This window comes from Colobus angolensis, unplaced genomic scaffold, assembly GCF_000951035.1.
Source record: "Colobus angolensis palliatus isolate OR3802 unplaced genomic scaffold, Cang.pa_1.0 Scaffold250, whole genome shotgun sequence".
In the NCBI taxonomy this organism is placed as follows: domain Eukaryota; kingdom Metazoa; phylum Chordata; class Mammalia; order Primates; family Cercopithecidae; genus Colobus; species Colobus angolensis.
Window position 1 is genome coordinate 328224 of NW_012115711.1, and position 21259 is coordinate 349482.

The 21259-nt window shown below is 50.4% G+C and overlaps 1 protein-coding gene across 1 annotated transcript in view; it reads right to left on the reverse strand.

Annotated features, from left to right (window-relative positions):
• IQSEC2 (IQ motif and Sec7 domain 2) overlaps positions 1-21259 on the reverse strand; it is a 90149-nt gene that overhangs the window by 320 nt on the left and 68570 nt on the right. The window contains exons 4-15 of the mRNA XM_011946591.1: positions 20453-20854; positions 16212-17107; positions 14655-14816; positions 14048-14170; positions 12568-12734; positions 8952-9091; positions 7405-7530; positions 4801-4900; positions 3749-3910; positions 1933-2106; positions 1392-1441; positions 3-794 (exon numbers count right to left, since the gene is read on the reverse strand). Of these exons, the coding sequence (XP_011801981.1) occupies positions 3-794; positions 1392-1441; positions 1933-2106; positions 3749-3910; positions 4801-4900; positions 7405-7530; positions 8952-9091; positions 12568-12734; positions 14048-14170; positions 14655-14816; positions 16212-17107; positions 20453-20854 (3294 nt within the window). The remainder of the gene's footprint in view (positions 1-2; positions 795-1391; positions 1442-1932; positions 2107-3748; positions 3911-4800; positions 4901-7404; positions 7531-8951; positions 9092-12567; positions 12735-14047; positions 14171-14654; positions 14817-16211; positions 17108-20452; positions 20855-21259) is intronic.

The following is a 21259-nucleotide window of genomic DNA, read 5'->3' on the forward strand; positions in this document are numbered from 1 at the left end:
GGGATGGGTGAGTGGGGTGACAATGGTGACTGGGGGTGGTGGGGGTGGGAGTAGGAGCCCCCGGGTGGCCGGGATCCAGGGCCCCCAGCCGCGCCTGCTGCTGGCATCATCTGTGGGTGGTGGCTGAAGATGAAGTGCTTAGGGCCCTGTTTGTGGGCTGGAGGGTGCTGGGGAGCAGGACTGTACAGGGGCAGTGGGGATGTGGGCTGGTGCAGGGGGTGGCGGCCATGTGGAGCAAACTGAGGGTGTCCTCCAGCCCCCCGTCTGGGTGCCCTGCCTGGCCGGCCCAAGGTATAGTGTTGGGGCCCTGGGACTGGGCCATGGGCGTGGAAGTGGCGATGTGGCCCCACAGGTGGGGCTGAGGCGGGAGGCGGTGGAATGGAGCCTAGCTGGGGCAAGGGTGGGGGCTGCTGGGGAGGTGGGGGAAGAGAGGGCTGCTGGGGTGGGAGGTAGGGTGGCGGGGCAGGGCCTGGTCCTTGGCAATACTGGGCATGCAGGGCCTGGAGCTTGGACTGCCCATCAGGCAGCACCCCCAGGCCACCGTGGCTGTGGCCGTGGTGATGGTGGTGGTGGTGGTGGTGCGTGGAAGAAGCAGATGAAGAGGAGGCAGAGGCCTGGCCTGTTGGCGGTGGTGGCATCTGGAAGGGCCCCTTGCCCCGCTTGCTTCCAAATAGGGAGCCCAGGAAGGATGAGGAGTTGGAGACGGGCCTCTGGCTCTTGTACTCCTCTGGCGGCGGGGGTGGGGGCGGAGGTGGCATCCTCTGGTGAGGGCGTGGACTGCTAATAACAGACCCCTGGAAGGGGGGAGGGGGGAAGTCAGGCCAGGCTAGATGCCCTAAACCCCCAGCCCTAAATTCCACCCCTGTCCCTGAGGGCTGGAGCTGGGGAGATAGCGAACCCCAAGTTGTAATAAAAACCAAATCACAGTCCTGTACTCATATGTGGAGCTCCCCAGCTCGCAAAGCTCGGCTGTCACATCCACTATCTCATCTGAGCCTCAGCTGGGAGAGGAGAAATTAGCAGTACCTCCTCCTCATCCCCATTTTGCAGGCAGGGAAAAGGTTAGGCCCAGAGAGGCAGAGTGACTCGCCCAGGGTCAAAGAGTAGGACTTGGAGGTAAGAGCCTCTTGTGGCCCAACTCCAAGGGCATCCCTACTCGCCGTCGGCCCTCGGGTTGAAAGGGGGCACGGGAGAGTGGAAGACAGGCTGAGAGACAGGCAGAATGAGGACAGACAGAGTTGAGGACAGATGGAGAGAGTGGTTGGCTGGGAGAGGCAGCCGCACGGTTCTCAGCAGGGAAGGGGGGAGCAACAGGTCCCCTCCTCCTCTGGGTCTCCATGGCCAGGGCAGGGCTCATGCAGAGGACGAGTGGGGCAGGAGCTGGCACTTACTTCGATGGTGCTGTCCAGCGATCCCACGCTGTTACGCCGCCCCCGCTTCCCTGCACCCACAAGCAAGGAGCCCAGCGTCAGAGCAGCAACCCCCCCTCCCTACCCTGCTGGGCTCCAGAGCTGGGCACCAGGCCTGGGCCCCTCCCGGGGACAGACACCCCATTATCCCTTTCCCCCATTGAAGAGGGGGAGGTGGGGAGGAGGAGAGGTGGAGAAGGAGGAGAGAGAGGAGGAAAAGATGGAGAAGGAGGAGTGGAGGTACAGGAGAGACAGAAGAGGGAGAAGAGGAGGAGAGGTGGAGCAGCAAGAGAGAGGCACCAAGACTGTGGCCCCACTTCACATTCCCTGGCCCAAACGCTGGGCTCCCCCTGCTCTGACCTGGCTCCCAGGCCCCCTGTGGCGCAGCGCCCAGGACTCTGGGTGAAGGCAGGGTGCGTGTGTGTGTGGCAGGTGGAGGGAAGGCTGGTAGCCAGTGACAGGAGGCAAAGAGGACACCTGGTCCCGTGTCTCCCCAGCCAGGGCAGGGGCCCAGAGGGCTTACCTGCATCAGAGAGGTCTCGCAGGGAACTGCTGAGTGCGCCCCGTTTGAGCCCATCGCCTGCCCCGTAAGTGTCCTCCAGGCTACTGCGGGCCATCGTCCCATTCACTGAGTCCTTGGCCCCTCCAGGCTGTGAGGCGTTAGGCCGCATCATACCTTTCTGCTTCTCCAGCTCCGCTGGGTGGCAGTCGGGGAGACAGGGAGCAAAGGTCAGGAACAGGAGTGAGAGCCCATCTGACTGACCCTAGCCCTCCGTCCTCCTTCCTCCTCCCTCCTCCCTCCCTCTGTCCCCAGGCTTCCTGTTTTGCCCCTTGGACGACCAGCCCTTGTCTCCCCCAACACTGCAGCTCCATCACCGAAGTACCCTTAGTGCCCAGCTCCCGTCTTGCACCCTCCCTTCCTGCTCAGCCTTCCCTTCATCCCTCTTGGTGCCTGCTCTCCCTGTTCCCTTTCCCTTCCTTTCACCCTTATGACTTCTCCCCTCCCATGGCCTCTTGCAGTCAGGTCTCCCAAAACACCCCTGCCCTTCAAGAAAGAGCTTCATGGCAGATGGTTCACAGTAAGGACAGGAAGGCCCTTCTAGCCTATGGCAAAGGGCAATCTTTCCAGAGTTCAGTCAGTTCTCAGATACCTTGCTCCGGAGCAGAAGGGCTCCTGGAAGGGCAGGAGCAGGAAATTAACAGGAATCAAATCCTCTATTAAGTGCCAGGCAGTATGCTGGGCGCTACACATACTTGATCTCTGTCAATCCTCACAACAGTTCTGAGGTCAGTATTAGCATCCACATTGTGCAGAGGAAGAAACTGAGAATCCGAGAAGTCTTAGAGCTTGCCCAGGGTCATACGGCTGGAAATGGCGGAGCCGACATTCTGGAAGCAGGTCTGCCTGATTCCAGAGTTTGGGTGCTTCCGGCCTCCTTACAGCCCCACCTCCCCACAGAGCTCACAGAAACATGTCTACTGGCCTCCCCTCATCTTGGGCTGCTAATCTCTCTCTCAGGATTTTCCCAGGGTCTCAAAGGATCTGGTGAACTGACATTTCTATCCCTGCCTCGCTGAGGAGTAGAGTGGCCCTGGAGCTGTGAAGGCCTCACCAAGGAGCTGTCCGCCGCCTCGTCTCTCTCTTTCTGTCTGCCTGCCTCTTTCTCTTTAACACCATGTTACTTAACTGTGACTGCTTAGCCTGGAGAAGAGAAAACTTGGAGGGCATCGGGAGGAATGAGATGTAATCACTATTTTCCATTATATATATATGATCAAAATGACTTGGTGTGACCCCTGGAGAGGATAGGCCACTGGGACTCAGCTCAGGAATTGATATGTGGGCAGAGGAGGAGAGAGGGTGGGACAGGGAATATAGATTTTTTGAATGCCTAAGATGTGTTGGGACATTTTGGCTACCTTGTCTCATTTCATCTCCTTGACTCCGTGAAGGAGACTTCATTACCCCAAATTCGTGTAGGAAGAAACTGGGGCTAGGCGGGTTAGGCAATTAGCTCCAGTTCACCCAGATAATGAATAGCATACCTGGAATCTAAAACTACAGTCCTACCTCCAATACTCTGATTCTTCTCCCTGATACCTTTCACTATAAGGAATAGTTGGCTCATAATTAGAGTTCGGGATAATAATGGTGCTGGGAGGTAATGAGCCCCTTGTCACTGAAGGTATTCAAGCAGAGGCTGAAGAGTTCTTGAAATGAGCATGGGAAGGTTGGACAAGCTAACCCTCAACTCTGAGATTCTCAGAGGATAGGATTCTTGGTTTCTGCAGGGCACTGTTTCAGGAGATGGGGGAGGAGATGTGGCTGGGCTACTCACACTCCACACGGTATTTCTCCATCTCCTGCACCTCTGCAATGGATTCGCGCAGGTCGGATGTAAAGCGCAGCCGGTCCTGGAGGCTGGGGGCATTGAAGATGATGAGGACTTTTCGCTCCCCACCAGGTACTGCAGACAGCAACTTGATCCCAAACTGGTAATCTGTGGAGAAAGGGGAGACTGGGCACTTCTGTTGGGATTGGTGCAAGGTGGCTCATACATAAAATAATTTTTCTTTTCTGTTCTTTTTTTCCTGATATAACATCTCTCTGTCACCCACGCTGGAGTGCAGTGGTGTCATCATGGCTCACTGCGGCCTTGAACTCCTGGGCTCAAGTGATCCTTCTGCCTCAAGCCTCCTGAGTAGCTGGGACCATGGGCACGCACCATATGTGCAGATAATCTTTTTATTTTCAGTAGAGATGGGGTCTCACTATATTGCCCAGGTTGGTCTCGAATTCCTGGGCTCAAGCAATCCTCCTGCCTTGGCCTCCCAAAGTGCTGGAATTACAGGTGTGAGCCACCACACCTAGCCCATGAAATAATTTTTCTACTGTCTAATTCTGATCATGCCTCTTCTCCATTTGAGCATGTTTAGCAGCTCCCCTTTGCCCCAAAGCCCTCAAACTCCTGGTAGCTGTGGCCCCCTTACTCCCTGTACTGCAGGATGTAAAGGCATACAGCTCTGCACTGCTGTCTTGAAACCCTTTCCTTCTCACCTCTGCCTCAACTCACATTGCTACTGCTGCCCAGAATACCATGAAACAAAGCTCCTCCTGGTTCATCCTTCAGAGCACAGCATGATCACCATCTCTTTGGCCCACCAGAGAACACATGCACTGTGGTTCTCTGCAAGACTATGAGCTAACCAGGGGCTAGACCCGAGTCATACTCCACCCTGGCCTGCCCCTCATCCTGGGACCAAATAGGTGCTTTGGAGACCCTTAGCCTGGTTGTAAGGGACTCCAAAAACTGGAGCTGGTATAGATGACGGGTGAGCATGGGGGCAATGACATAGACTCTCGGGAGCTGGGATCCAAGAAGGGACTCACATGAATTCTGGAAGAGCTGCATGTGCATTTCCACGAGGGGGAAAGACTGACGGAAACTGTACGTCACCAAGATCTTCTTCTTCTGGAAAATTTTGGTGACCTTTGGCAGGAGTGGGAAAAAGACAAGAGGCAGCGTTTTGGGTGGGGAATTTCCACGTGGCACCTGTTTCTGGTAACCACCCTCCCCTCCCACCCCATTAACAGACATACACACACAAATACACATGCCCACAAGCTGGGGAGAATGGAAGCTTGAGGGACAGAATGGGAGACATGGAAGAAAACGCAAGTTCCTGATGTAATGACCACGCACCACAGACATTTACCACATTTCCAGGAACTAACTGAATCCTGCTCCCTCCAGGAAGCCTGTTCCAACATCCCATAGAGATTTTTAAACCCCTTTTCTGAGCTCCAGAATGATGATTCAGTACCTTTCCCTTGTCAGGCGCTATGCTAGTCCTCTGAGTGTGTGATCACCCCCTGCTGGACTGGAAGGCAGGAGTTTGGTTGTCGGGTTCTGCCACTGGGCCTCACCAGAGCCTGCACTTAATGGCAATCTCTGCTGAACCCATGTAGAGAGTTAACAAGTCTTCCTCTCAACAACCCAACGTCTTTGTTGAGTACTTGGGCACTCTGGAGTCAACTAACACAGGTTGCAAACGCCTCAGGCGGTCTGCAAGTGGCTCATAAAAGGAAATGTTTTGATTTCAGGATGGCACAATGACACAAAGCACTTTTTTAGGTCCTTTGGGCTGTGAGCTCCCTGAGAACAGGGACTAATTCTGATTCATTCTGGCATACCCAGTGCCTAGCATACAGCCAGACACACACCAGTTTCAGTACCTGAGGGACGTCTACACATTGACTGTGTGGGCCAGGTACTCCTTGGGGTAAGGCAGATTCCACATATAACCTCTTATTTCATTTCATCCTCGTAACAACAACCCTGTGAGGTAGGGGTTAGCTCCATTTCACAGAGGAGGAAACTAAGGCTCAGAGGGAGCACGGAAATACTTCAGCTAAAGCAGCAATCCTCAACTGGGGGTGATATTGCCCCCAGAGGACATGGAGCAATATCTGGAGACATTTTTGGTTGAAGGGTTGCTACTGGCACCTAATAGGTAGAGACCAGGGTTCTGCTAAACATCCTACAGTGCACAGGACAGTCCCTGCAAAGAATTATCCAGCCCCAAATATCAACAGTGATGAGACCGAGAAACCCTGCTCTAAAGGAGAGACCACAGTGGGAACAGGATCACTGTCCTCAAATCTCTGGAGAGTTGTCTCGGAGCAGAAGGACAACACTTGTTCTTTGTGATGCCAAAGGTTAAGTGCAGATGGTTGGAAGAAACCCACAGGGAGACAGATTCTAGCAGTCAGAGCTGCCTACCAAGGCAACTGGCTGCCTTAGAGGAAGGCGGCTTTCTGTCCCTGCAGTCATACATCCAGTGGGCCATCTAGGAAGCTGGACCCCGAAAGTCCCTTCCAACCAGCAAAGTCCGAAGAGTTCCATCCGTAAAAGACAAACATCTCTATTTGCGATGACCTCAGTTTTAAGAATCACGTCAAGCATCTTTTTTTTTTTTTTTTTAGACAGAGTTTCGCTTGTCGCCCAGGCTGGAGTGCAATGGAGAGATCTCAGCTCACTGCAACCTCCGCTTCCTGGGTTCAAGCGATTCTCCTGCCTCAGCCTCCCCAGTAGCTGGGACTACAGGCATGAACCACTATGCCCAGCTAATTTTTTATATTTTTAGTAGAGACAAGGTTTCTCCATGTTGGCCAGGCTGGTCTCGAACTCCTGACCTCAGGTGATCCACCCGCCTCGGCCTCCTAAAGCGTTGGGATTACAGGCATGAGCCACCGTGCCTGGCCCAAGCATCTTTTTCAAATTTTGTTTTTATTATGTATGTATGTATTTATTTATTTATTTAATTTTTTGAGACAGGGTCTGGCTCTGTTGTCCAGGTTGGAATGCAGTGGTGCAATCACAGCACACTGCAACCTCTGCCTCCCGGGCTCAAGTGATCCTCCTGACTCAGCCTCCCAAGTAGCTGGGACTACAGGTACGCACCACCATGCCTGGCTAATTTTCGTATTTTTTGTGGAGACAGGGTTTCGACATGTTGCCCAAGCTGGTCTCAAAACTCCTGGGCTCAAGTGATTCAAACTGCCTTGGCCTCCCAGAATTCTGGGACTGTAGGCGTGAGCCATGGTGCCCGGCCCACTTCAAGCATCTTGATTACTGAAGATTTCTAGACTGACCTGGGGGTCACAGGTTCACCCCTCTTCACACAACCCTATGGGCTATTGAGGTGGACAAGGATATTTCCTACCACTTCCCAGGTTGTAAGTCTGTCATCCCTTTGCTCCTCATATATTCTGTCCCTGTGCGTCTGTTACTATCTCCAAATGAATCTGTGAGGAAAAGGAGGGGCAGAGAAGGCCTGGGCCTTGCCTGAGACCATGCAGATGGCATGGCAGAACACCTCGCCCGCGACACTCCACACACCACACCACACACCAACATCAACATGGTTCACACCAAACTCAGGTGTCAACCTCACTATCCCCCTCCCATCTCCTCCCCCACAGTGCTCATACCACAAGGAGATCATTGAAGAGGAAGACCTCTCGCTGATGCAACCCTAGCCTCTGGGGGCGGTTTGGATCTGGCACCTCGTAGAGCTGGCAGCAGCAAACCAGTCGACGGTGAGGGAGAGACAGGACCTAGACAGGCATGGAGAGACAGGTGTCAGCAAGGCCAGCCCATCAGCTTCAGGCCTCCTGGCACCTTAAGTTTCAACCGCAAAAAGTTTACCTCTCATACATGTGTATCACTCTGACACAAGGGGTATCAGCAACTAAGGCCTAAACTTTTCTTCTACCTTGCCTTTGCCCCTCTGTCTGGAATGTCTTTCTTGTCTAGCTCTGCATGGTCATATTTCAACTCCCCTTCAAATTTCCATCCCAGCCAGGCACGATGGCTCACACCTGTAATCACAGCACTCTGGGAGGCCGAGGTGAGCAGATCACCTGAGGTCAGGGGTTCGAGACCAGCCTGGCCAACATGGCAAAACCCTGTCTCTACTAAAAACACAAAAATTAGCTGGGTGTGATGGTTGGTGCCTGCAATCCCAGGTACTCAGTAGGCTGAGGCAGGACAATCGTTTGAACCCAGGAGGTGGAGGTTGCAAGGAGCCAAGATCATGCCACTGCACTCCTGCCTGAGTGACAGAGTGAAACTCCATCTCAAAAAAAAAAAAAAAAAAAAAATCAATCCCAAAATTATCTCTTCCAAGAAGCCTTCCCTGATTTCTCCAGGCTGAAAATGGCCTCTTTCTCCGTTCTCCTCTCCTAAACTGGACCGTAAGGCAGAAGTATTATATGTGTCTTTGTCTCACACCCCAACTGGTCTGTGAGTGCCCCCAAGGACAGAGACCACGTCTGATTCATATATATGAATGCCCAGCACCAACTCTGGTGCCCAGTAAAATGCTGGGCTCAGTGGAAAGGCATCCACAAATGTTTGTTGGCTAAAGCCTGTTCTTTTTTTTTTTTCTTTTTTTCAGACGGAGCCTTGCTCTGTCACCCAGGCTGGAGTGTGTTGGCACGATCTCAGCTCACTGCAACCTCTGCCTCCTGGGATCAAGCGATTCTCCTGCCTCAGCCTCCTGAGTAACTGGAACTCCAGGCACGCACCACCACGCCCGGCTAATTTTTGTATTTTTAGTAGAGACAGGGTTTTACGATGATAGCCAGGCTGGTCTGGAACTCCTGACCTGAGGTGATCCGCCCACCTCGGCCTCCCAAAGTGCTGGGATTACAGGCACAAGCCACTGCACCTGGCCTAAAGTGTGTTCTTGCTTTGGTTTTCTGATAACCATCAGCTTGGCCCTTCACTTAGGATGGAGAGGCAAAGCCAGAGGTGAAAAGGATGTTAATATTGATATAGTACCCACTATGGGCCTTGGAATGTGCTCGATGCATTCACTCTGCACCACAGCCTTCTGAGGAATGCATTATCACCCACTCCGTACTGCAGGTAAAGGGCACCTGGGGCTCAGGGAGGTGCAGTGACTCAGGAGGTGCACTTAGTGGCAGAGGCAGACCTGAACCCTGGCCCCTCTGCAGCCTTCCAAGGCACTTACTGGTTTCTTTCCAACAATCATGCGCTCCACAGCCTGCACCTGGGACACATGGTCATCGTTGGTCCGCAGTTCACGCCCCTGGATGCGCTGGTAGATGCCCACCAGGAGGTCTCGGGGGATGTCTTCACCATTGTCAACCCCTGGGGGAGGGAGTAACATAGGGATATGTCACATAATTATGGGCACTGGGTGGTAGGGATGCTCCACAACTCCCACACCCAGGCACGGGCCATGACAGTCAGGACTGAGAGTCAGTGGGTATCCTCAGCCCCTTAGCCAGGATTGGGGCAGGGAGGATGCCCTTCAACACAATAGCCAGTTGCTATCTTCCCCGGGGTGGGGAATTTTCTCTCAACAACTCAGAATACACTGTAATTAAAACAATCAGATACTATTGTTTGCCTTCCTAATTAGCAAAAATAATTTTAAATGAAATCCAGTGCTAGGAAGAGTGCAGGGAAGTGGGCATGTATGGTAACATAACTCTTTTGGAAGGTAATTTGGCAAGAATCTAAATGTTTGTACACAGTGATTCTTCTTCTATGAATCTACCTTAAGGAACTACTCAGAAATATGTGCAAGAATGCTAGTGCAGGCCAGGCATGGTAGCTCACACCTGTAATCCCAGCACTTTGGGAGGCCGAGGCGGGCAGATCATGAGGTCAGGAGATCAAGACCATCCTGGCCAACGTGGTGAAACCTCATCTCTGCTAAAAATACAAAAAATTAGCCAGGCGTGGCAGCATGTGCCTGTAGTCCCAGTTATTCGGGAGGCTGAGGCAGAATTGCTTGAACCCGGGAGGCAGAGGCTGTAGTGAGCCAAGATCGGGCCACTGCACTCCAGCCTGAGCAACAAGATTGAGATTCTGTCTAAAAAAAAAAAAAAAAAGATTGCTAGGACAGGCGTAGTGTAATCCCAGCACTTTGGGAGGCTGAGGCAGGTGGATCGCTCGAGCCCAGGAATTCAAGAGCCAGCCTGGGCAACATGGCAAAATCCCATCTCTACAAAAAATACAAAAATTAGCTGGGTGTGGTGGCACACACCTGTGGTCCCAGCTACTTGGGAGGCTGAAGTGGGATAATAGCTTGAGCCTGGGAGGAGGAGGTTGCAGTCAACCATGATTGCACCACTGCACTCCAGCCTGGGCAACAAAGCAAGACCCTGTCTCAAAAAAAATAAATAAAATGAAAAGAATACTCACTAAGTGTTACTTATGGGGACAATTTGAAACAACCTAAATTTTAACAATAGAGAAACAGTTAAGTAAAGGATAGTATATCCATTTAATAAAATAATGCACAGCTATTAAAAACTTGACATTTACAAAAACATTTCGATAGCTTGAGAAAATTACAGTAGCAAATTATGTGAAAAGAGTAAGACAAATTGCATGTATAGTATGATCTGAACTATATAAAAAGTTACATATGCATGGGGGAAAAGATTAGAATGCACCAAAACATTAACTATGATTGCCTCTAGGGGGCAAATTTTGGGTGATAAAAAGAAATTTTCTAATTTTCTGAATCTTTCAACATTTCTGAAACAAGTATGTATTACCTTCATTTATTTGCTTCTTTATTTAATAATTAGAGGGGAAAAGATACACACACACACACACACACACATATATTGAGAGACAGAGGGAAAAAGAATGGATGAATGAATGATGGCAAAATTATAGAAGACAGCTCCAAATGGCCTCTGATCTAACTCCCTCCTCCCATCTTCACCATCCTTCTCCATTTCTGATTGCTGAGTGAAACCTACTCACTCTTCTCTCTAAATCCTCTACTAGAGAAAATGTTTTCTGGGCAGGACGTGGAGGCTCACACCTGTAATCCCAGCACTTTGGGAGGCCGAGTTGAGGCAAGGAGTTTGAGACCAGCCTGGGCAACATAGCAAGACCCTGTCTCTACAAAAAATTTAAAAATTAGTTGGGCATGGTGGCCCGCGCCTATAGTCCCAGCTACTCAGGAGGCTGAGGTGGGAGGATCGCTTGAGCCCAGGAGTTCAAGGCTGTAGTGAGCTCTGCTAGCACCACGGCACTGCAGCCTGGGTGAGAGAGTGAGACCCTGTCTCTGAAAATAAAAAACAAACAGAAAACAAAAAGGAGAAAATGTTTTCTTCCTTGGAAATGCCACATCTCCTCCTTGGATAGGTGCTAAAGGAACATTCTATATCGCACTGACTTTCTTACCAGAGCAGCCACAGCTGCACAAACCCAATGGGCAGCCAATTTGTCTTGTTTTCAGTTTGCTTTTTTTCTTTGACTCTATTTTCCTCTTTCTTTTCTGCTTAAATAATCTTAACATCTGTACCATTTTTAGTAGGCTGCTCTTTGGTGATAGGGAGGGCTCGACATCAGTAGAATAAGCAAAAAGAGCAAGGTGACACCTTTCATCTGGCATTCAAGGCCCTCATATATTGGTTCCACATATTGGAACCTCATATATTGGGACCCTCATATATTGGGACCTTCCCAACCCATCAATGACCTCATCTCAATTGTTCTTCTTTTTTTTTTTTCTGAAGACAGAGTCTTGCTCTGTCACTCAGGCTGGAGTGCAGTGGTGCAATCTTAGCTCACTGCAACCTCTGCCTCCCGGGTTCAAGTAATTCTCCTACCTCAGCCTCCTGAGTGGCTGGGATTACAGGCACGCACCAACATGCCTGCTAATTTTTGTATTTTTAGTAGCGACAGGGTTTCCCCATGTTGGCCAGGCTGATCTGGAACTCCTGGCCTCATGTGATCCACCTGCCTCAGCCTCACAAAGTGCTGGGATTACAGGTGTGAGCCACCGTACCCAGCCCTCAGTTGTTCCCTAAAGAAAATAAATGTTCCTGCCTCTGCATCTTTGGTATTCTCACTGGTAGGTAAGCCCTCCTCTATCTCTATTGTGTCACCTTCTCCATGCCTTCAAGACCCACCTTAAAATAAAAATACCGCCTCCTCCGGGAAGCTAGCTAGAGGTGGGCTCTTCCTCCTTTGAGCTCTGACTGCACTTTTGGCCTCTCTGATGTCACTGTTCACTTTCTGTCTTATGTTAGTTATCTGGGTGCTACAAGTCAGCCTCTCCCACACACGGGGAGCTCTCTCAGAACAGAGAGTATGGCAGATTCCTCTCCATTGTCCTTGGCACCCATCGTGGGGCTTGGCACACACTAAGTGCTAAGTGTTGACTGGCTGGCTGGTTGTTTGGTCGAGTGATAAATGAATGCATGAATAGAGGAAAAGGTACGCAAAATAATTAAATGAGTCCTCATGGGCATAAATAAGAGAGGGAAAGAGGGAGTGAGGAAAGGAGAAGCGAATGACTGAATGAATGAATCAGAATAAAGCCTTGTAAGAGTCAGGACTTTAATCTATCATGTTCACTGCTTGAACCCCAGGACCTAGAAACCTGGTGCACAGTAGAAGCTCAGTACAATGGGCAAATGACGATTTGAGTGAATTAATAAGTGAATATCCTGGGAACACCCAGCTAGGCCAGAAAGTGACAGCATCACAAATTAATTTCCAAGGAACAGATGGGATCTCCTGCATCCTTCCCCACCTTAACCCCCACTTTCCCTTCCCAGGTGAAGGGCAGGAAAGGCTGATAAGGAAGTCACCTCTCAGGTTCTTGATGAAGTCATCTAGTTTCATCTTTCGTTCAGCCTTGACGCTGGGACTGTACATGTCGGTATTGAGGAGGATGATGGCAAAAGCAAGGATGAAGATGGTGTCTGGGTTCCGGAACTGGCGCACGAGGGCTGGGTTACAGACACAGTACCGCTGGCTGCAGGGCAGGAGGGGTCAAAGCCAGACTCAGGAAGCAGCCATCTCTGCCTACCCACCACCCACCCAGTCTGACACCAGCAACCCTTTCCTGCAAGAAATACTTTCTTGATCTCTGGGTCTGTCCTCTTCAGAGCTTCCCCTAGACCAGCATGTAAAAATTACAATCGCTACCTTTTGCAGAGCTCTTCCAGGGGATTTATGTACATTGTTTCATGTAATCCTATCATAATCCTGCAAGGTAGCTATTGGCAGTCCCATTTTAAAGATGAAGCGACTGAGACTCAAAGTGACAAGGTAACTTGCCCAAGGTAACAGAGCTGGTAAATGGTGAAGCCAGGATGAAAACCCAGATATTTCTTTTTTTTTCTTTTTTTTTTATTATTATTATACTTTAAGTTCTAGGGTACATGTGCATAACGTGCAGGTTTGTTACATATGTATACTTGTGCCATGTTGGTGTGCTGCACCCATCAACTCGTCAGCACCGATCAACTCGTCATTTACATCAGGTATAACTCCCAATGCAATCCCTCCCCCCTCCCCCCTCCCCAGGATAGGCCCCGATGTGTGATGTTCCCCTTCCCGAGTCCAAGTGATCTCATTGTTCAGTTCCCACCTATGAGTGAGAACATGCGGTGTTTGGTTTTCTGTTCTTGCGATAGTTTGCCGAGAATGATAAACCCAGATATTTCTAACTGCAAAGCAAATCCTTCCCCCATTGTGGGAAACAAGTTCTCAGCAACTCCTGTTTCTCTTCTAAATACCCTAAAGTGGCAGAGCCAGGATTTAGACTCCGGCCTACCTGATCTCCAAAGCATTTATAGTAGAGTAAAATGGTTAAGGGCATAGATGGATCATGGACTTAGACACATACAAGTTCAAATCCTGGTTCTACCACTTATTCACTGTATGACCCTGGGCAAGTTACTTAACCTCTCTAAACTTCTGATTTCTCCTCTGTAAAATGGGAATAATAATAGAAGTGCCTACTTTATGGGGTGGTTGTGATTATTCGGTGAAATAATCGTGCAAAGTGCTCAGCTCAGCACCTGATACCTAGTAAGTGCTCCGTGAATGTTAGCTGTTATTGCTGATGTTGTTGTCACTTATCGAATGCGCATATCCCAGAGGCTGAGCTAGATACTTTACATGCACTACCTCTGATCCTCACAATTGCCTTGCAAGATAGGATTTATCATTTCTGTTTTATGGTGAAGAAAGTAAGAGGCTCAGAGAAGTGACTTGTAAACACATACTACATTGATGCCCACAGGAGGGAGGGGCAGCTTCACAAGTGGGAGACAGGCACACCTGAAGGCTTCGATGAGTCGCTCCACTTTCTGGGCCTCACCCTGAACCCGGATATGGGACTGGAACTTCCGGAGTGCATCATCCAGATCCATGGAGGAGAAGTCCATCTCATCCACCACACAGCTAAGGAGCAAAGAAGGGGGTGTGGTGCTTTCAATTCCTCTGCAGAAAACCTCTGACCCACCTGGACCTGCTCAAATGGACCAACACCCCCACTAATACACTCCCAAATTCAGGACCCATGGCCCGAGCAAGTACACATGAGGACAGAATGTTTGAAATCAAATCCATCTCAGAAAATTGAGGCAAGGCATGTGGTCACTAAAGGCCCTTTCCATCGAGCTACTCATTTCAGAGACGGGAAAACTGAGGCCCAAAACAGGCCACAGGATGAGCACGTCTCGCCCAGGGCCACACAGAAGACTTTAGGAATAGAGCCAAACAACATCAGACCCCTTCGGGGCAGAAGGGTATGGGGGCAGGAAGGTCTATTCATCCTGTTTTGAAAAGCTTATCTGAGCTAAAGGGACAGGCTGCCCCCTTCCTCCCTCTTGCTGTCCTTTTCCAGGAATCCCTGGCCCAGCCTGCCCCATCCTGGGGTCCTCACTCCAGCACGTCTCTGTTGAACTGCTTCTGCCGGTTCCCTAGGAATTCCCCTATCATCTGCCGGCTGAGGCCTTTCCGCTCCAGGATGAAGTGAGCCACTCCCACCGGTGTGTCTGACAGGAAGCCCCGCTCGATCAGATACTGGATACCCTTCTCCGGCTTCCTGCAGAAAGAGGGGAGGTAGATGAGATGACTGTCCTCGTGGAACTGTGCTCTCTGTCTCATTTGTTGAACTCATTTTGGGCCCAACTAAGTCCGGCCTCAGAGGACCAACGAAGTCAAATACATAATTTGATCCAATCCCATCATGGTGCAAATGAGAAAACTGAGGCCCAGAGAGAAGAAGCCACTTGCCCATTTCGAGGAGCTTCAAAATCCCAAGGTATCTTCAACCCAACATCCCCCTTCACTGGACCTACACCACAATTGAAAGAAAATCAGTATCTAATGAGAGCCCGCTCTACGCCAGGAGCTTTGACATTCCTAGCAAGAACCGAGGAGCAGGGTTGAGCACCTTCTCTGTGAGTCACAGACCCTCAGAGTAGGGAAGAAGTGAAGAGGTTACTTTGTTCCATATCCCACATCCCACGCAGGCAGGTCTCACCAACTTCCTCTGAGTATTTCTATAGACAAGGTGCTCCCTAGATTTCCAGGGAGCTGGGCCAAAATCTGGGTCACAGTTATCCCATACTCAGAACCCCAGAACCTTAGGACCCCACAAGGTTAAAATTTAGAAGGGACTGGTGCCATAGGAGTCTCAGATCCATCACTTCCCAGTTGTATGACTTTGGACAATTCCTTTTACTTCTCCAAGCCTTGGTTCCTTATCTACAAAACAGGAACACTACTGCCTGCCTTGCTGAGTTATTGTAAGAATTAAATATAGGTGGCAGTGTTTAATAAGCTATAAAGATGTAAGGCATTCAAGTAATGGCTTACATTACATTTAATGTTTTCTAATTACATCTAATGTTTTCCAATTATTTTCTAATCAAATGTCACACTCCCACCTCACTCCTAAACACCTGGCAGAAGACCAGGCACCTAGAAAGAGCTTAGTCACAGTCACTGAAGGGTCCAGCACACCACCCTGCCCCCAACATGTCTCACATACACATTCTGCTAGTGGTAGGTGGAAAAATAGAAGCCCAGGGGAGGAATGCACCTTGCCCAGGGCTATGCAGCAAGTCTGGCCAAAGGCCCACTCGGGAGCCAGATCTCCTGTTTCCCAGGCTGGGGCTCTTTCTACACCACATCGCCTCCCCTCTAAAAAGGGAAGGTGGGGAGGACAAGGTTCAGAATCCATTTAGTGGGGTCATCTCACCCAAGATCGCACAGTCAGCCAGAGACAGTACTAGGACTGCCCAGGTGTGTTAAGGGACTCTCTACTCTTCCACCCTGTTGCCAATCCTCTTCCCTGAATGTCTGGGGAGAAATACCGTTCCACAGAATGAAAGGATGGCAGAACCGGGATCACTGCGTGGAGTTCTGTCCCAGGAACTCAAGTACCCGTGGCAGGGTAGGAAAGGGCGAGCAGGCTAGAACGGGGAGCACGCACTTGTTGAAAAGGTTGAGGCCAATTCGGTAGTGCCGCCTCTGGACGACATCATTGTTGAAAGCTGGCGAGTCCCAGCTGTGCCTTGTCTCCCGCTGGTAAGTCTGCTTGCACAGGCCGGTGGCCGGAGGCTCCCTTAGACTGTCCCGAGAAGAGGAGCCGGAGCTGCAGTTGATGGTCTCATTGGAATTGCTGGAGCTCTCGAGGCTCTCATTATCTCCACCATCAGAGTTCTCGCCTGCTGCCTCGCACTTCCCCAACCTCCGACCCCCAGCCACACCACTGGGCCCAGTGCCACTGTTGGGGGCTGGTGGCAGGGGCCCTGGTGGGGCTGGGGCTGGGCCCTCAGGGGCTGGGTAGTGGCGGTGTGGGATCGGGGCCCTGCCTGGTGGCCCCTTGTGCTTCAGGGTCCCATGGGGGCTGCAGCCATCAGCCTCATACACCAGCTGGCGGTGGACAGAGCCGCGATCTGAGCGGTCACTCAGGTCCACGGAGCTGTCACTAGGAGGCTCAATGGTAAGCAGGGGAAGGTGGGCGGCCCGCAGCCGGAAATCCCGGCACTCCAAGCACCCGGGACCCCTGCGAGTGCCTTCCTCACGGCTACCGTCTTCCCGGGTTCCTGATGGCACTGGTGGAGGAACTGGCGGGAGAGGGGCTGGCGCCCAGAACTCGGGCCGGCCCTGGGGTGGGGGTTCTGTGCTGGGCAGTCGCTCAGGGGATTGTTGGGGAACTGTGTCATCCAGGTAGAGGGGAAGGTCACTGAAGGATGTGGCCGAGCTGTCCTCTTGCTGTTCCTTTGACTCCCGCTTCTCCAGCTGGGCTGACCCTGGCTCCTCAGACATGGGCCCTGACGGGTGGCAGTTCAGGGCTTCGTCGATGGATTCAGCCAGAGACTTTACCTGTGCAGGCGGGGGATGAGAGGAGGGAAAGGGAGAGAAAAGAAAGAAAGATAAAGGGAAGAATGGGGGAAGGTGGGAATGAGGGGGTGGGTAAGGGAAAAGAGGGAGTCTTCCTGGTAGGTCAGCAAGGAGGGTGGATTCCCCTCCCCCAGCCCTGACAAGCTCTCTGTGGTCTATAAAATGACTCCCAGGGAACCATTGTGAACTCACAGGAGCTGGGACTAATGCCCACGAGTTCCCCAATCAGCTCATACCCCAATACCTCCTTTGTGTCCATTTAGACTCAAGCCAAATGTTACCTCCTCCCTGATTCAAGCCACATTCTTGCCTCTGCCATCCCCCAGGGTAAACCAAAATCCCAGCTTCCTCTGTGGGAATTCTCTTAGGAAATCCATAACATTTGACCTTGAGCGTCTGGACCACAGCTGGTAATGCTCTTTCCCTGTGGTATCCAGACCCTAAACTGACCGCTTATGATCCCTGCCTCCTGGTATTCACACCTTAGGGTACCACATTGTACCAGAGTTAGTCTGTGTGACAAACAGCATATGGCAGAAGTGAATGTATGTCACTTCTGAAATTAGGTTTTAAAAGACTGCAGAGGCTGGGCATGGTGGCTCATGCCTGTAATCCCAGCACTTTGGGAGGCCAAGATGGGAGGATCCCTTGAGCCCAGGAGTTCAAGAAAAGCCTGGGCAACATGGCGAGACTCTTATCTCTACAAAAAATAAAAACATTAGCTGGGTATGGTGGCACACACCTGTAGTCCCAGTTACTCAGGAGAGTGAGGCAGGAGGATCACTTGAGCCCAGAAGTTTGAGACTGCAGTGAGCTATGATCATGCCACTGCACTCCAGCCTGGCAACAGAGCGAGATCCTGTCTCTAAAATTTTTATTTGTTTTTTTGAGACAGAGTCTCACTCTCGCCCAGGGTGGAGTGCAGTGGCATGATCTCAGCTCACTGCAACCTCCAACTCCCAGGTTCAAGCGATTCTCCTCCCTCAGCCTCCCCAGTAGCAGGGATTACAGGTGCGCACCACCATGTTTGGCTAATTTTTGTATTTTTAGTAGAGACGGGGTTTCGCCATGATGGACAGGCTGGTCTCAAACTCCTGACCTCAGGCGATCCGCCTGCCTTGGCCTCCCGAAGTGCTGAGATTACAGGTGTGAGCTACTATGCCCGGCCAAAAAAAATTATTTAAATTTTAAAAAAAGACTGCAAAAAAATTTTTTTTTAATTTACAAAATTAAAAAAAAAATTTAAATGACTGCAGCTTCCATCTTGAGTGCTCTTGGTCGCTTGTCACTTGTACTCTTTCTCTCAGACCCCCCAACCTGGGGAAAGCCCATCACGAACAGTCCTATAGAGAGGCCCACAGGGTAAGGCATTGAATCCTCCTACCAACAGCCAAGTGAGTGAGCTTGAAAGCAGACTGCCAGCTCCAGTCTAGTCTTCAGATATTGCAGGCTCTCCCTACAGCTTGACTGCAACCTCATGAAAGGCCCTGAACCAGAACCACTCAGCCATGCCATTCCCAGCTTCCTGGCCCCCAGAAACTGTATGAGATAATAAATGTTTATTGTTTAGGCTCAGTCTCTTGGGTCAGTTTTAAGCTACCAAATTTGGGGGTAATTTGTTACACAGCTAACAAATAACGGATATACTTCCCCATCAGACTTCAGTAGCACTCAGAGCTGGGACCAGACCTGGTTCCCAGACTGATCTCCTATTCCCCATTCCTCCCTTGAGGGATGGATCCAGGCCTAGTTTCTCTTTCTAGCTCAGCTCAACACATTGCTTGACACAGAAGAGATGTTCAATTAAATCTTTGTGGTATGAATGAACAGATGAATAATATAGATCTTCCCTTCAATATTCCTGTCCTTCCCTCCACCTCTTCACCAGGTCTAAGGAGGCATGCCCAGGCTGATGGCAAGGCCAGATCATAGAGGATAGAGCAGAGTGACTTTTTCTCTTATAAAGTTTCATCCATTCATTCAACAATCTCTACCAAGTACCTTCTTAGTTTTAGGAAGAAAACTAACATGTACTTAGCAGCTACTATGTACTAGGCGTTTTCATATATATTACCTGTATAGTTGCACTGAGTCTTCCAAACAGCTCTAAAAGGGTTTTCTCTGCATTTTATTTTCTCTCCATTTTATTGATCATGTTTCAGTGTGGTTAAACACTTTGCCAAGGCCACACATTGGGAAATGGCAGAACTGGGATTCACACCTGGGCAAGTATGTTGACACACCCCAACCCTAGAACGATCTCCCACTACCTTTACTGCGTTACAATCCCACCCCTCCACGCTTTTGCTGATGCAACGCCTATGTAAGCAACACCCTTCCAAGTATTTCTAACTTGCTAAATCTTTTCTGTCCGGCAAGGCCCAGCTCCAGTGCTGTTTTCTCAAGTAGGTTTTCTGTGGTTCTCCCAGAAGAAAGTTTCCTCCCCTTCCTCTGGGTTCCCAAGGTACTATACATTATACTACAGCCTTTCTCATGGCTCAGAGCACACTCTACTTCAGGAGACAGTAATGCACACATGTCTGCCATTTCCTACTGCACTGGGATCCTTGAGGACAAGGACCAATTCCAGGTCCTTAGCCTCAGTCTCCTCCTCTATTAAATGGGAATAATAATCCCTGTCTCACAGGTCTGGTGTGAGGCATACACAGCACTGGCACACAGTAGGAGCTCATTACCTGTGAGTTAAGCTTTATTTTATAGTAGATCAAGTTCCAAGCAGTGACAACTTTTTTCTTATTTGTTCTATACACCCATATATATTTTTCCCCACAAGAAGGGAACAGCATGGAACATCCATATTTGTAACTTGCTTGTTTTAACAATGTAATTTCTGGCCGGGCGCAGTGACTCACGCCTGTAATCTCAGCACTTTGGGAGGTCAAGGCAGGTGGAACACCTGAGGTCACGAGTTTGAGACCAGCCTGGCCAATATGGTGAAACCCTGTCTCTACTAAAAATACAAAATTAGCTGGGCGTGGTGGCACATGCCTGCAATCCCAGCTACTCCAGAGAGTGAGGCAGGAGAATCAGTTGAACCCAGGAGGTGGAGGTTACAGTGAGCCAGGATCGTGCCATTGCACTCCAGTCTGGGTGTCAAGAGCGAAACTCTGTCTCAAAAAAAAAAAAGTAATTTCTGTCTTGCCAGTTCTTTCTCATTATTCTCACAGTCCGAACTCAAATGGTAGCTATTTGCTGTTACTAAACGCCTGTCACGCAACTTCTTTCAGTTTGCAATCTAGGTAAAAAGTAGCAGGAGTAGCCAGAGCATGGGGATGGAGAAGAAAGGCCCTTTTCAGGGATCCTGACCTGTTTGGAGAAGGAGTCCTCTAGTTCTGTGATGTCATTAGAAAACTCTCCAGATGTGGTGACGGAGCTTCCACCACCATCGATGCCCCCACCACAGGAGCCCCCATATGGGAGCCCCCGTTCAAGCCGGTGGCTCCGGGCACCAGCCATGGCACCCTCGTCCAGCGAGGCAGGCTTGCCCTCGAAGTACGCGGGGTTCTGTGCCTTCTCATACTCCTCAAAGGAGAATTGCATCCGCATGTTGGAAAGGATGATGCGGCGGGACATGCGGCTCTCTGAGGCTGAGCTGCGTAGCCGCTCAAAGTTCTTGTTCATGCGGTACTGGCGGAAGGCTGTCTGGATGGTCCTGGCAGCTCTGCGGCTCAGGAAGGAGCCCCCATACTTCCTCTCCAGCATTTCCACCTGGCAGAGAAGGGTCGAGGGGAACAAAGTCAGAAAGTCATGGCAGCCTCATCTCCCTAGGCACTCAACCACACCACCCCCACTGGAGTCACGGCTGACTGCTTACAGCCACAAAAAGCGCAGGCTAGGTGCTCAGTGTTGTCTCCTCACTTGAATTTCAGATAACACTGGTCAAATGGGATTGGATTGTGTTTTGTTTTCTTATTTGCAAGAAGAACATATTGATTATTTGAAAACAGGAAACAAACAGAGAAGCCGATAAAAAGAAAGCAAGGTAAAAATACACGGAGAGCAAGAAGGAAAGAAAGGAGGAAGAGAGAGAATGAGAAAGGAGAAAGAGAGAGGGAGAAAGAAAGGAAGAGAAGGAAGGAAGGGGAGGAGGGAGGAGGAAAGGGAAGGAGGGAG